The 15,440-nt window shown below is 36.6% G+C and overlaps 1 protein-coding gene across 2 annotated transcripts in view; it reads right to left on the bottom strand.

The window, feature by feature from the left end:
* The window catches only part of pug (pug C-1-tetrahydrofolate synthase, cytoplasmic), a 629,281-nt gene that overhangs the window by 262,234 nt on the left and 351,607 nt on the right, over positions 1-15,440 (bottom strand). For both annotated transcript variants that reach the window (XM_067140458.2, XM_067140459.2), the window contains exons 12-13: positions 9,434-9,551; positions 3,188-3,405 (exon numbers count right to left, since the gene is read on the bottom strand). In XM_067140458.2, the coding sequence (XP_066996559.2) occupies positions 3,188-3,405; positions 9,434-9,551 (336 nt within the window). The remainder of the gene's footprint in view (positions 1-3,187; positions 3,406-9,433; positions 9,552-15,440) is intronic.

The following is a 15,440-nucleotide window of genomic DNA, read 5'->3' as shown; positions in this document are numbered from 1 at the left end:
AAAGAGAGAGACAGAGCTATTGCTCAAAATCGAGGAGTGGAGGATCTGCACGTTTGTCTTCTATAATGCTAACCATTTGTGAAGTGCATGTAGTGTGTGCTATTAGTGAAGTTAATTCAAGGGTAGTGCACAATATTAATGCAAAGAAGGTATTATTCTCTGCCTGGTCTGATTTCAAAGGTAGTCTTTTATTATATTCTACCATCACATCACATCACATCACATCACATCACATCACATCACATCACAATAAATCTGAGCTGTAGTCAGTGATTAGAATTAAGAGCAGAAAAAATCAATAGGAGATGCCAGAACTAGAGAAATACAGTTTGATTTTTCATACATAAGGGACTACATGAAGAAAGTTCAGTCAAAGTCCTGTCAGAAACACTGGATACTTACAGATAACCTAACAGAAGAATCAGGGTTATATGTTCATGTAATTCTACATGAAATCAATGCAAAGGAAACTCACCCCCAAAACAGAACAGACAAACTGATTATTAAGAGATTACTGAAAATGTGTATTTTAAATTCAATAATAATGTACTGGTAAAAAGACAGAGTTTAAGACATCCATTTCCTTAATGATAGAATGAACAATGGAATCTACATGTATTTTGTTCAGTTTCTTAGGGAAATTATTGTTCAGTGCTTAAAATAGGTGTCTGGCTCATTTTATGTTGCCAATCTCTCCTACATGCATGTGCAGAAGTTGTCTTGTAATACATTTCAATTGGCTATGGGCTGTAGAAACCCTCTTACTAAAATTAGGATAGGCTTAACTGCAGTTTAGAATTTTGTAATTATTCTGTATTCCTTTTGGTACTCAGTAATTAACAGCATTTTTATCCTGTTAGGGTGTTGTAGAATAAAAATATAGTACAACTAAGTAGTACTGTAGTGTATCGGTATATTAATTACCTTATTGTCGTGTGATCTTTGTGTACTATCCTAGACAATATTTCCTTCCTTTCTTTGTTTTTTCCTTTTCTTTTCATTTTTCCATAAAGAATGACTAAGGAGTGCAAGTGAAGGAATTGTGGGTGTGGCCAGGCATTAAGGAGTATGAGGGAGGAGTTGGAGAGTTTGAGGGAGATAATTAGGATTCTCTCAGAAGACAGGAAGGAAGGTAGGCCTACCTCAAACAATGTACAGGATACAGTAGGTGTGAAAGAGCAATGGGAAGGAAAGGGGGGAATTGTAGAAGAAAGATGGTCTGATGTTTTAAGGGAAAGGAGATTGCAGACTAAGGGCTCTATTCAGAATCAGAATTCAGACAGGAGTCTGTCAGAAATTGGTACGAGTCACTGCAGGTAAAACAACAGAGGGAAGATGAGGCACAGGCTACTGTTGCTGAGAAGTGTGGAAGTAGGAGGAAGGGAAAAGGTAGGAAAAAGGAATGTGGAGTAGAGGATAGGAAAAGACAGGTGGAACAGGGTCATAGGAGGGAGAAAAAGGAGGAGAAAGTAGATTCTGCAGCTGTCAGGAAAGACAGGGCTGACCAGGAGGGGAGGGGATCAAATCAGGTGGGTAGGGTTGAGGGTCTAGTCATGGGGGATTTCATCGTTAGACATGTCGGGAAAGTGTGTGGAGGAAAGGGAACCAGGGTAGGGTGTTATCCTGCATTTAGGTTGAGTCAGATGTTGAGGAAAGTAAAAGAGAATGAGGGGGGAAAGGAGAAAGTGGTAGTGTTTCACGTTGGTATTAACAACGTAAGGGAAGCAGGTGTAAGTACCAACATAGACGGGGATGTGTGAGATCTGATAACTGCAGCACAGGTGAGGGATCTGCGCTCAGATGACCTTCACTTAAACCGCAGTGGTATGTATCAGTTATGAAATTTGTTTTCAAAGGGTTATAGGGGGGTATAATGAGGGAAACTGAGTGATCTAGCGAGCGGTGATAAGGTACAGGGATCTGGAAGTCAAGTAGGGATGACATAAAAATGTCAGTGTTGATCTGTAGAAGTATTGTAAAGAAAAGAATAGAATGAAATACCTTAACAGATATATACTTACCAGATAATGTAATAGGAGTTGAATCATAGCTGAGAAATGTTATAATGGATGCAATTTTCTCATGGAACTGGAGTGTGTATCGTAGAGATAGGATAGGAATGGTGGGAGGGGGAGTATTCATTCTGGTGAAAGAAGAATTTGTAAGCTACGAAAAAGTTGAGGCACATGAAATTCTAGGTGTAAGGCTTATCTCTAAAGAACAGGCAACTTGATGTCTTTGGAGTGTACAGACCGGGAAAGGGTAGCGCTGACGCTGATTCAGAATTATTTGACAAGATAATCAGCTATGTGGGAAACAGTATGGAAAGGAATGTCACTGTAGCGGGAGATCTCAATTTACCAAATGTCAATTGGGAAGGTAATGCGAATGACAGGAAGCATGAACAACAAATAGCAAATAAGTTAATATGAGAAGGACAGCTGATTCAGAAAGTGATGGAACCAACTAGAGGGAAGAATATTCTGGATGTGGTGCTGGTAGAACCAGATGAGCTCTATAGAGAAACCAATGTAATAGTGGTATTAGTGATCACAAAGCTGCTTTATTCATAGTTAAAAATAAATGTCATACAAATGAAGGTCATAAAAGTAGGATTATTAGGCAGTACCATGTGGCTGATAAAACAGGCATGAGGGAGGTTTCAAAAAGTAAATATGATTGGTGGAAAATGGTAAATTAAAATGTAAATAAACTCTGGGATGGGTTTCAAGCAATTGTTGAGGAATGCAAAAACAGGTTTGTACCTTTAAAGATGGTAAGGAATGGCAAGGAGCCACTACATTATAACAGAGAAACAAAAGAGACTAAGGAGATGCAGATTGGAAAGAAAGATAGTTAGAAATGGCTGTGGAAGTAAGGAAAAATTGAAGGAACTAACTAGGAAATTGAATCTAGCAAAGAGGTCAGCTAAGGATAACATGATAGCAAGCATAACCAGCATTCATACAAATTTTAGTGAGAAATGGAAAAACTGTAAATCATAGTGTGTGATTTTCATTTGTATTTATATGCTTTTTTTTGGGTATAGGGTATAATCTGTATGTCTGAAAACTGTTAAGTTCTACAGACAATTTAAAAAATTGAAATTGAAAATTAAAATTTAACGTATGTTGCATATTGATGTAAACAGTAAACAAAAAATAATTAAAAGAGTTCTATATATTACCAAGTCATTTGCAGTAACAGGTCGTCCTTGTTTATCCATGGCTACGACGATTTTTCCAAGTCTTACTTTCATGTCTTCTAGATCATTAGCCAAAGCTAAAATTGCCATAATTTCACTTGCAACTGATATACAGAATCCTGTCTCACGGGACAGACCTTTTTCAGTACTGGCTAAGCCAATCTTTATCTTCCTCAAGAACCGATCATTGGTATCAATGACTGAAAATAATAATACAAACAAGAAACCATGAGAACATAAATCTTCCTCTAATTATTCATCATAAGTACATGGACAATAACTAGCTCAGAAAGAAGGATAGTAGAAGCTTTTGAAATGTGGTGTTACAGAAGAATGCTGAAGGAGAGAAGATAGATTGAATCGGCTAAATTTCATGTGAAAAAAGGATTTTATTAAAACTCCCACCTAATCAACACTATGTAAGATATAAATTCTACATCTACCTCATTATAACTAGTACTAGTTTCGGTCAATATTTGACCATCCTCAGCTACATATAAAGAAACTTAGAAACTAAAAAACACATTACATATAAACAATGATGTGACAAACAATATCAAGATTACATAGTCTTCTAAGGTGAGTCACCCTAAAATATAGGTTGAATAAAAAACTTCCACACTGGAATAATCATAAAAGCTTCTTTAAGATTTGTCATTATGAGAAAAACATTTTTTAAAGGGGAAGTTAAGAAAGTTCTGATCGTCATTCAAAAAATTGCACCGTCCTTAAAACTAGTTGTTGAAAAAAGTACTGCACATTTATGTCTTAAAGTAAAAACAAATACCTTATTTACAACATTTTCACTGTCGATAGATAACCGGCAAAGGTAATGCATACAATCGATTGTAATTTTGTGTTATAAAACTACCACTCAGAGTGGTAATACTTAGATGTTACAAAATGAAGAAGGCCAGTGGGGCCTTCTGAAAGGGAGATATCTTTAAAATGTTACTCTGCTTTGTTTAAATGTCAAATAGACCGATATGAAATTGGAAAATCAAACTGTGTTTCAATCCATTAGGTTCCAGGATGTACTGGTTTGAAGAAAAAGTAGAACCTGCAACTGAAAACAGAAAAAAAAAAAAAAAACCTAGAACTTATTGATCAGAAAATAGTAAGATATGAAAAAATCCTACGCGCGATGTGTGTGTTAAAATTTGTACTTACTCCCCCTCACCGGTGCGTTATGTGCAGACTGACCATTACTTGTTGTACAAGGCTTATTACATAGAAACACAAAAGGAATTCAGTCAAGGGCCAACACGTGACCAATAGTAAAAACCCGATTTTCAGGCATTTAATAGGATCTTCAAATCATTAAGATCTTACAAAAAGGCTCCTAACTCAGCGTCATGTAAGAGTTTTAATTTTTTTTTTTTTACATAATCAACTCAATCCCAACTTAAATTTGAATGAACCCACGGAAAAAAAACATAATGGGTTGTTTGAGTTAATTTAACCCTTTATTCTCAAAGAGTATCGTAAGATAATTAAAAATATAATGTGTTACTTGAGTTAATTCAACCCTTTATTTTCAAAGAGTACTGTAAGGTCAGCAAACTTGAGCACTCCCACAAACCCTCGCCCCTTCCAACACATTCTAGCATGACTCCACCTCTTTCCCCCACCCATTCAAATGAATCTCGTAGTAAGCCTTGCACAGCAGGTAACAGTCAGTCTGCACATAAAGCACTGGCGAGAAGGAGTAAGTAAAAATCTTAACACACACATCGCGATTTGTCAGATCTTATTAAATTCCGCTCAACAAGTACTAGTTTTTTTTTTCTGTTTTCCATTGCAGGTTCCGTTCTTTCTTCAAACCAGTACATCCTGGAACCTAATGGATTGAAACACAGTTTGATTTCCCAATTTCATATCAGTCCATTTGACCTTTAAAAAACACAGAGTAACTTTTTAAGGATATCTCCCTTTCAGAAGGCCCCACCAGCTTTCTTCCTTCTGTAACAAGAAAGTATTACCATTTTCAGTGGTAGTTTTATAACACAAAATTACAAGAGATTGTATGCATTACCTTTGCCGGTTACCTGTCAACAGGGAAAATGTTGTAAATACGGTATTTGTTTTTATTTCAAGACAAATGTGCAGTACGTTTCTCAATAACTTGTTTTAAGGACGGTGCAATTATCGAATAACATTCAGAACTTTCTTAATTTCCCTTTTAAGAACGTTTTTCTCATAATTCATAGGACAAGTCTTAAAGAAGCTACTACAATTATTCCAGTGTGGAAGTTTTTTACTTGAACCTATATTTTAGGACAACTCACCCTAGAAGACTATGTAATCTATGTAATGTGTCCACCTGTTACCATTTCTTGATGGATGCAGTATTTTCTATTGAAGTCCCAGTCTTGTCCATGGCTGTGACAATATGGAAGCTGCTGGGGTATGTGTGGTGCTGAGGAATGACATTTGGAGTATAACTAGTGTATGAGTGTTATGAAAGGTATTGCTCATAGGATCAGTCATGCTGCAGTAGCACCTTCTGGCCCAGTGAGGAAAGCAATGGGAAACTACCTCACTCCTCATCTTGCCTAGTACGCCTCATTTGGGCTCTGCCATTGGTTTTTGCGGTTTCCCTGTAACTGCATAGCCTTTGGTGGTACTATTTGAGGATCCAACCAGCCTCTAGGATGTTGTCCTAACAGACAGATGTAATGTGTTTTTTAGTTCTTTGGTTTCTTTATACGTAGCAGAGGGTTGTCAAATATTGACCAAAACTAGTACTACCGTACTTCTAATGAGGTAGATTAAGAATTTATGTCTTACTTATGGTACTGATTATGTGGGAGTTTAAATAGTCCTTTTTTCACATGAAACTGGGAAATCAACACAGATAAAAAATATTATAAACTATGATTGGCAAAGTTTGACGAGAAGAAGAGATAGAATGATAGGACACATCTTAAGACACATAGGATTTGTTCAGTTGCTTCTGAGGGAAGTGTAGGCGGTAACACCAATAGAGGTAGACCAAGGTGTGAGTATGAAGAGCAGATTAGAGCAGATGTAGGATGCAGTAGTTACGTAGAAAAAAAAAAAAAAGATTACCACAGGTTACAGTAGCATAGAGAGCTGTATCAAACCAGTTTATAGACTGATGACTCAAACAACAACATCAACAACAAGTATATTCAAACAACTCTAGCACTAACTAAAAGTTTTGAAAAATTATAAATACAAAATATTTCTTAAGATAACCAACAAAAGGTTTCAAACAATATTTTCCCTCAGGTAATGGAAACAAAGATATTAAGTTTCCTATTACACAAATGAGGAGTGTCGGTTCAAGAGGTGTTATTTCCACCTTAAGAAAGTAGTAGGAAAAGCACAAAAAACGTAAAATAAAAGGCACATGGAATGCACCCAAGATCGGGTATGCCACAAATTTTATGAAATTACATCTTCCTGATCTGGATTGCTTATGCCAACAGATAATATTCTACTACTGTAATGTATGAAGATGAAATACTGATTTATTTTCTGGAAGTGGAAATAGCACCGTTTGAATGTGTAAAACAGAGTATCAGTAGTGATGAAGTGAATGCTTTGGTATTTGCAGATGATGTGGTGATTTGGGGAAAGGGAGAAAAGGAAGTACAAAGGAGACTGGACATTTGGAATGAAAAACTGAAGGAGTTTGGAATGGTAATTAGTAAAAAGAAAACTGTAGTCATGCACTGTGGAACAGAGATAAAGAGAAGCCAAGTGAACATAGATGGAGAACGGTTAGAGAATGTAGAACAGTGTACATATCTGGGTAGCATTATTAATGGAAGTAATGAAATCAACCCTGAAATTAATAACAGACTAAGTAAAGGTACAACATTTTATCACCAAGTCAGAGAGCTTTTATGGGATGACAAAGTACCGAAGAGAACAAAATTAACATTATATAAACAGTATTTCATACCTATTGTAACATACAGACTAGAAATGCTGGTAACTAATAAGAGACCACATAGTAAGATCCAAGCAGTAAAAATGAAATTTTTAAGATTATCATTTAAAAAGACAAGAAGAGATAGAATTCAAAATATTAAAATCAGAGAAGAGCTAAATATAGAACCGTTACTACAGAACATACAGAAAGCAAGACTGAGATGGTTCGGACATGTAAAAAAGAATGGGAAAGGAACAGGTAGCAAGAAGGGAATTGGGAAGAGAAGTTAAGGGAAAGAGACCAGTTGGAAGACCGAGAAGAAGGTGGATAGATCAGATTTGGAAGGACAATAGAGAAGCTGGATTGGATGTGGCGGAAGTACTGGAGCAGGAAAAGTGGAAGGACAGATAGGAGTGGAGGAGGCTTGTTAACCACACCTGGGCGACTGGAGTGGGACATTGATGATGATAATGATGATGATGATGATGATGAAGAAGAAGAAGATCAGACACTCCTCAAATGTCGAAGATACTATCCATCCATCTTATTAACCCGGCAACGCCGTGCGGTACCGTATAGTACCAGTGCGCCTTACTTCTGATTTTCTCATACTGATCCTTACTCGCGCCATAAATCTGGCAACTTCGCTTTACATTGTCAAGGAGATACTCTCTACAATGCCTAAAATCAACAAAAGGTTTTATTTGAGTATTTGTTTGCTGCAACAACTGCTTGTAATTTGAGATCGTGTCGAGAGGAATAAAAATGACTGCCCGTCTAAAGTAAGTTGCTTTACTTTGTTTATAAATATTGACAATGCGATTTTGTATCACGTGGTTTATTGTCTTGAAATATACGTCCATGAATTGAAATAACAAGCAATTGGTCAGCATTCCTGTGTTAACTGTTATGACATAAATTATTCCGTTGGTACCGTATGGTACCGCACGGCGCTTACCATGCCTCTCTGTTTACTTTCTCCTCCTTACTTCTAAGGGTAACAATTCATACTCTAGTTGCAAATAATGATTTATGTGTGTCATAAAACTCTATAATTGTAGATTTTACTTTTAAAAATTAAACGGCATGACATACTGAACCAAAGATGAAGGGGGTCTCACAGATAACCTTACGGGAGGTCAATCACGGGCACCGGCAGAAATAGTGCTAAAGCAACAAATCCCGCACAGGAGTAGATAATCCATGTCCGATAATGATTCATGGCCCGGGAATAGAGCGAAATCATCACCCCATCCACCAGGTACCTGGATGGCGTATGGCCCACTTTCACTCCAATTCCATAGTCCGAAATTTTCCACTTTTCGATATATGATGCCGACCGAAATATTTGAGGGTTTTCTTTACGATGAAATTATTAATTTCTTGTGCTCAGAAGTCAACAACTACCGGTATATGCCTTTTACAAACGAAAAATAACCCCAAAGAAATGAAAATATTCATCGGCATTTTCCTTCTAAGTGGCTATGTGTAAGTACCACGATCAGAAAAGGGTAGGTGCAAAATATTTATTACGATATATATATTTGGGTGGTATTTTAAGGTAAATAAATGCAGTTGTTTACACTTCTTAGTGTATCTGACACCTTGAGATTCACTGGCGTACATCAATATATCGCTCCGACAAACCAAAGCCGGAACTGTGCGGCGAACGAATGCGAATTCTGCGGCCGCACAGAATGCGTCACGTGTAGTGTGGGCGTTTGTGTAAACAGCATTTTGCCATTCTAAACTAGTGAAGATTGGAAATAGGTGACTAAATAAGAAAAGCTGAAGTAATATTACCTGTATTTCCTAAAGATATGTCACGTCTGAGCTAATGTTATATTTCCGAATTCCCAAAGGGATATCACAAATAAACCTATAAACACCGTTTCTTCTTTTGTTTATTGCTCAGTAATTTTGTAAGTGATATTATGTAACAATATTAAGCATTCAGTTTCATGGTATTCTAAAGAGGTAACAATTTTTATGTTCCAACCAAAAGCTATGTCAAGCGCCGTGCGGTACCGTACGGTACCAGGCCCTCATTTAAAAACCAATGATTCAATTTTTAGAAAAAATGACTTTTAAATGTTCTCTGATATGTGAATGCTGGGAATATTAAATAAAAATTAAAAAAACGAAAATTGAAAACTCCGGCGTTCCCGGGTTAATTACATGTTCTTTTTCTTTCCAGATTTCAATATCTGTTCCCAGTCCTAATCCAACTGAACTCATAAATCAACTTTTCTGAAATTTCTCAAGGCTCCATCCATGGATGAAGTCCATTTTACAAGCAATAATAAGCTACAAGCTAAACTCACCTCTCTGAAACTGTATAGTATCGGGGTCTATGTCCAGTCGAACAAATCTCTTGACTTCATCTTCTGATAAAGTATTTGGATCAGATTTATTTATTCCCAACTCTCTTAAACGCAGAAGCTGAAAATAATTTATATAATAATAATAATAATAATAATAATAATAATAATAATAATAATAATAATAATAATAATAATAATAATAATAATAACAACAACAACAACAAAAATAACAATAATAAAAATAACCCATCTTTTGTAAAAATGTATTATTTGGCTACACTATATGACAATTAGCCACATATTTTGAAGCGTTACATGTTTCACAATTGACAACATACAAAATCATTATTTATTATTTATTTGGGTCAATGACTTTAGACGTTAGGCCCCTTTGAACAACAAGCAAGTATTCATTCATTCATTCATTTATTTATTTATTTATTTATTTATTTATTTATTTATTTATTTATTTATTTATTTATGGTAAAAGGTTCCATGATCCTATGACTCGTGATAGGGAGAGTACAGTGCAAACTTTTGTTAAGGTGACAATAATTACATTACATATACTATAGCTTTGTCAGTAAAGTGACAAGTACATTTTTGGATAACTATGAGACACTTCTTAACATGTTAGCACCATAATTTTTCAGAAGTATATTCAGATATTGCATGGCTGCAAGATATTAAATATGGACAATATATTAGTGTAGTAAGTAAATTATATAGAGATTATAAAGATATCTGTATAGGAGAAATATTCCTTCAGTTTTTTCTTAAAACACTGAACCAATTTACAGTTCTTTATAACAGGAGGCAAGCTTCCGTGGCTCAGGCGGAAGAGCGCCGGCCTCTCACCATTGGGTTCCATTGTTAAAATCCCGGTCACTGCATGCAAGATTTGATCTGGACAAAGCGGAGGTGGAGAATTTTTTTCTCGGAGTACTCCGGTTTTCCCTGTCATAATTCATTCCAGCAACACTCTCCAATATAATTTCATTCGTCATTCATTAATCATCGCCCCAGAGGAGTGCGACAGGCTTTGGCAGCCGGCACAATTACTATCCTCGCCGCTAGACGGGGGCTTCACTCATTCCATTCCTGACCTGATCGAATGACAGGAAACAGGCTGTGGATTTTCATAACAGCAGGCAATACATTATATTCCCCAAAAACACTGACGATTCTATGCCTTTCACTCCATACTTTACTGAATTGAAGTGAGAGGGATATATCCTTAAAAATTCTCTAGTTTCATGTTTATGAATTTCACTAAAAAGGAAGAGGTTAACAGCAGGGTGGGTTAATTTCCTGTCTAGGTTATACATAAAGACTGATGATAAAAATACAATTTGCTTATGGAATGGCAGAATATATATATATTTTTTTACAATTGGCTTTACGTTGCACCGACACAGATAAGACAATGGGATAGGAAAGGGCTAGGAGTGCGAAGAAAGCAGCCATGGCCTTAAGGCAGAATATTCGACTCTGCTAAAACTTCATGTGACGGTTTGAGGAAGGGGAATAAATACATGATATTAATGCCTCTTTTTTGTAGGATTTCCAAATTACTAATATAGTCTTTCCTTCATCTTCCCCAAATGAAGCTGGGTGAATCATTGCATAATATTGATGCAAGTGTAATGGAATAGTATAACTTGGAAACAATTCTCTAGCCCATGGGTAAATAATGAAAATATTGAGCTTGATTATTATTAGGGCCCAGATGTGTATGCAGTAATAGGTTAGAATGCAAACTTACTGAAGCGAGTAAAACGTAGAGTCTACCCGCATGATGGTAATGCTATGAGGTTTGCATGGATATTAGAGGTTCGGCCCATTAGAACCCCTAGAATTTATCTTACTCCCACTACATTACGTTAGAGCGGGCTAGTCGACATTTCCTACTAACAAAATTATTTAGTAACAAAATCACCCAGACCAAGGCTCAAGATGTCGAAGAGACCCAGATCTTCAAACCAGGCCAAAAAGTACTGCGACGTAACCACCCAGTCAGTAATAAGATTGAAGGGTTTCACGCAGGTCTCGCACCTACATGGGTTGGACCCATCAAGGTCGATAAGCAGCTGGGCCATGGTATCTGCTTACTACAGACCAAACCTTCTGTTAAGGTCCACGCATCAGAGTTGTGGCGAGTCACCTAACCGCTGTGCATACAGAGTAAGCCTGGTACTGCCATGGGTCCCCCTGGAGGAGAGGCTACTAATGACACAGCACAATCTGGTCATGCGGAGGAGAACACATCGACAACCACCGAGGAAGAGGCTGGCAGTGAGGCAACACCGGCCCACGACAAGGCACGATCCGGTCAAGACAAGGAGAGCACATCCAGCGGCATCGAGGAAGAGAGAAGATACAATCTACGACCAATGCAAAGTCGATGAGTGTGACAGACTGTTGAAATTGTTTCAAGTTATAGGGGGATATTGATGCAAGTGTAATGGACTAGTATAACTTGGAAACAATTCTCTAATCCATGGGTAAATAATGAAAATAGCAAGCTCGATTATTATTATTATTATTATTATTATTATTATTATTATTATTATTATTATTATTATTATTATTATTATTTTTTAATTTTTTTTTACGTAGTTATGTACGGATTTTATTTGGTATAAATCGTTGTCGTAACAAAACGTGAGGTTATGTCACGATCCCTCTGCTATATGTATATTAATATGAGTTAAACCTTTTTATGACGCTAGTTATATCCCAAAAACTAATGTTGTTACAGACGTGAAAATTCGTACATGAAATATCCTTTAAAAATAAGAAAGTATGTCTTTTTATTTTCGGATAAACCACTTAAGGGATTGAATAATGTAAGAACACGTAATTAATAGTATATAATTAGAGCCGTGCGTGGATATACAAAATATTATCCGCATCCACACATCCTTCATCCGCGAATTGTTATCCGCGGATATCGTAAATATTTAACTACAGTATATTACACCCAAGGTATTGAAATGGATAGATCTGTAAACATAATACAATAGGCGTGATATCCAGCACCAGAACCCCTTCAGTAACAGGTTTATGAGGGATTTCCTATTGCGACAACTACCGACGTATTGACCTTTGTTCCTTCCTTCCATTAATGGCGGGCAGGAGCCAGTTAGGCTTAAATCAATTTACAGCTTTATGGTCTCAGGGCTCTTTATACATCACCATTCTCCCATATCAATGTCAAGGGTAGCCTAACCACAAGCAAAAATAAGGGTATACCTGGGTGAAATTCAAATAAACATCATTATTTAGAAATCAGCAAAATTATCCTCACTGCCATAGTGTTTGCATCCGCCAAGACACTGACTTCATGGTTATCCACATCCGTGCACGGTTTTATATGTAATTTATAATTTCCTGTAAATATGATGTATAAATCCAGTGTAATGTTGTGCAACACATGGTAACAGTTCAGAACAATGCATCTTGTCATTAGAGAGTTACAGAACATTCAATCCATTTGTAAATAGGTTATTGGAGACGAGAAAGCCTGGCCAGGTAATGTATATAAAGAGGCAGTCTTGGGAGTTGGAGCTGAGTTGTTAGCGGGAGTTACCAGTGAAAGTCGTTAGTCAAGTATGTGAATTTATGTTGTGATTTTGTTGTGTTGTTAGTTGGTTGACAAGCGAATGTTGCAGTCTTCTTCCTCTTAGCATTGTTTTGTTCAAGACGACAGTTTAAGAGAGAGAGAGAGAGAGAGAGAGAGAGAGCGCGTGCGTGCGTGCGTGCGTGTTTACAGTTCGTAAATAAAACAGTGTATACAATTGACAACATCCCATGTTTGTGTCTTTGTAGTAACAACAATATATACACTTCAATTGTTGGTGAGAGAAGTTACTGTATCTTAATCTGTACATTATTCCTATATCCTATTTATTTATTTATTTATTTATTTATTTATTTATTGACTTTAGCAGTGGCGAAGTTAGGGCTCGTGGCCCTCTCTTACCACTTAAACACATAATTAACCTACAGATAATACATATATAAAAGAAATGTACTATTCTATCATAAAATCAAAGATAAGCTAAAAATTAGAGATTTGGACAACATATAATGAAGAAAGAAAGCAGAGTTCAACAAACAAAATAGAATAATATTCGGAGCGTATAGATAATGAGAAAGAGACAAAGTCATAATGAAAAAGTAAGATCCAAACTGAAAAAAAAAAAATAAGCAATGCAAAAAGAGAACACAATAAGTAATAAAGTAAATGGAAATATAAGTAAGGCCATAAAAGTGATCTATGTACATGAGTAAGAAGCTAAAATTATGTACATTACACTATAATAATAATAATAATAATAATAATAATAATAATAATAATAATAATAATAATAATAATAATAATCATCATCATCATCACACAACCTATCATACGTCATCATACACACGAAACAATCACACGAGACAATCAGCGGTATTCAACAGGTAATCTCTACATGCAGTCTTAAATTTCGATATTGAGTTTGAGTTCCTGACAGCAGCTGGGAGTGAATTCCAAAGTCGTAACCCAGCCACAACGAAGGATCTGTTATATATTGATGAGTGGTTGACGGGAATAGCGAGGGAAGTGCCAGATCTAGTGTTACAATTATGGAAGGAGGATAATAAATGGAATTTTGAAGATATGTATTTGGGTAGATTTTCCTTCTGAGTTCGATATATCAGCATAAGTACATGGAATTTCCATCGCCTCTCGGGTTTCAGCCAAGAAAGAAATGTGTAGCTAAGGGTTATGTGAGCATCGTAACTCAAGTTAAAAACAAATCGAAGACCAGAGTTCAATGCTCGTTGAAGTTTCATAGTTTGTTCACGGGTTGCATCAATGAGGACAATGTCGCAGTAGTCAAGTATTGGTAGTATCAAAGTTTGGAGTAGTTTTATCTTTACGTCTTGTGGCAAAATGTCCTTATGTCGTTTTAGAGGGTGTAACGTCGTGTACATCTATCTACATGTATTTCTTACGTGTGCAGACCAGTTAAGAGTTTCAGTCAGGGTCATACCTAGGTTCTTCACTTCCTTACTGAACGGGATTACGGTGGCATTTAATGTCACCGAAGGAATAGCATAATTTGTATACATGATGTTTAATAATTTCTGAGAACCAATAATAATTGTTTGAGTTTTTTGGGGTTGAGGAGGAGAGAGTTTTCACTGGCGTATACACCGAGTTGTTGAAGGTCGGAGTTAATATCTCTTATTGCATTCGATATATCATTTATATTAACGTGGCAGTAAATCTGGAGGTCGTCCACATAGAGGTGATATCTATTATACTTTATTTTAGAGGAGATATCATTTATATAGAGGACAAACAAAAGGGGACCAAGAACAGAACCTTGGGGGGTTCCTGCCTTCCGGAGTCGCCACTGAGAAGCAGTATCTTGTACTGTAACACGTTGCATACGATCTGTGAGATATGCAGTGAAAAATTTTAAAGCAACATTACCGAAGAATGATTTGAGCTTCATCAGCAATATCTGGATATTTATCATGTCAAAAGCACTGCTGAAGTCAAGGAGTGTGAGTATTGTCACTTGTCTTTCGTCCATTGCTTGTCTGATGTCCTCAGTCACTTTGAGTAAGGCAGTGGCTGTGCTATGACCCTTCTTGAAGCCAGATTGCAGGGGGTCAAGAAGAGAGTGAGCCTGAAGGTATTCTAATATTTGCGCATGTACCAACTGTTCTAACGCTTTGGAGAGAGCAGGGAGAATCGAAATGGGACGGTAATCGGATAGGAGTTTCGAACCTGGGTTTTTAGGAAGTGGAATTACATTGGCGTACTTCCAAATTGTCGGTAATGTGCCGTTTTTACATAATATGGCATTTCCAGGCAAGTGTCAAGTCTAATACTATACCAAGATACATAGCTGATTTGACTCTCCCTATTACTTGGTTCTGTAGGGTAACGGATTTAGCCGCTGTGATCTTATGGGCTGTTTTATGAAAGATTATGTATTTTGTTCTA

This window comes from Anabrus simplex, chromosome 2 (genome assembly GCF_040414725.1).
Source record: "Anabrus simplex isolate iqAnaSimp1 chromosome 2, ASM4041472v1, whole genome shotgun sequence".
Classification (NCBI taxonomy): domain Eukaryota; kingdom Metazoa; phylum Arthropoda; class Insecta; order Orthoptera; family Tettigoniidae; genus Anabrus; species Anabrus simplex.
This window is presented reverse-complemented; position numbering and strand designations above follow the sequence as displayed.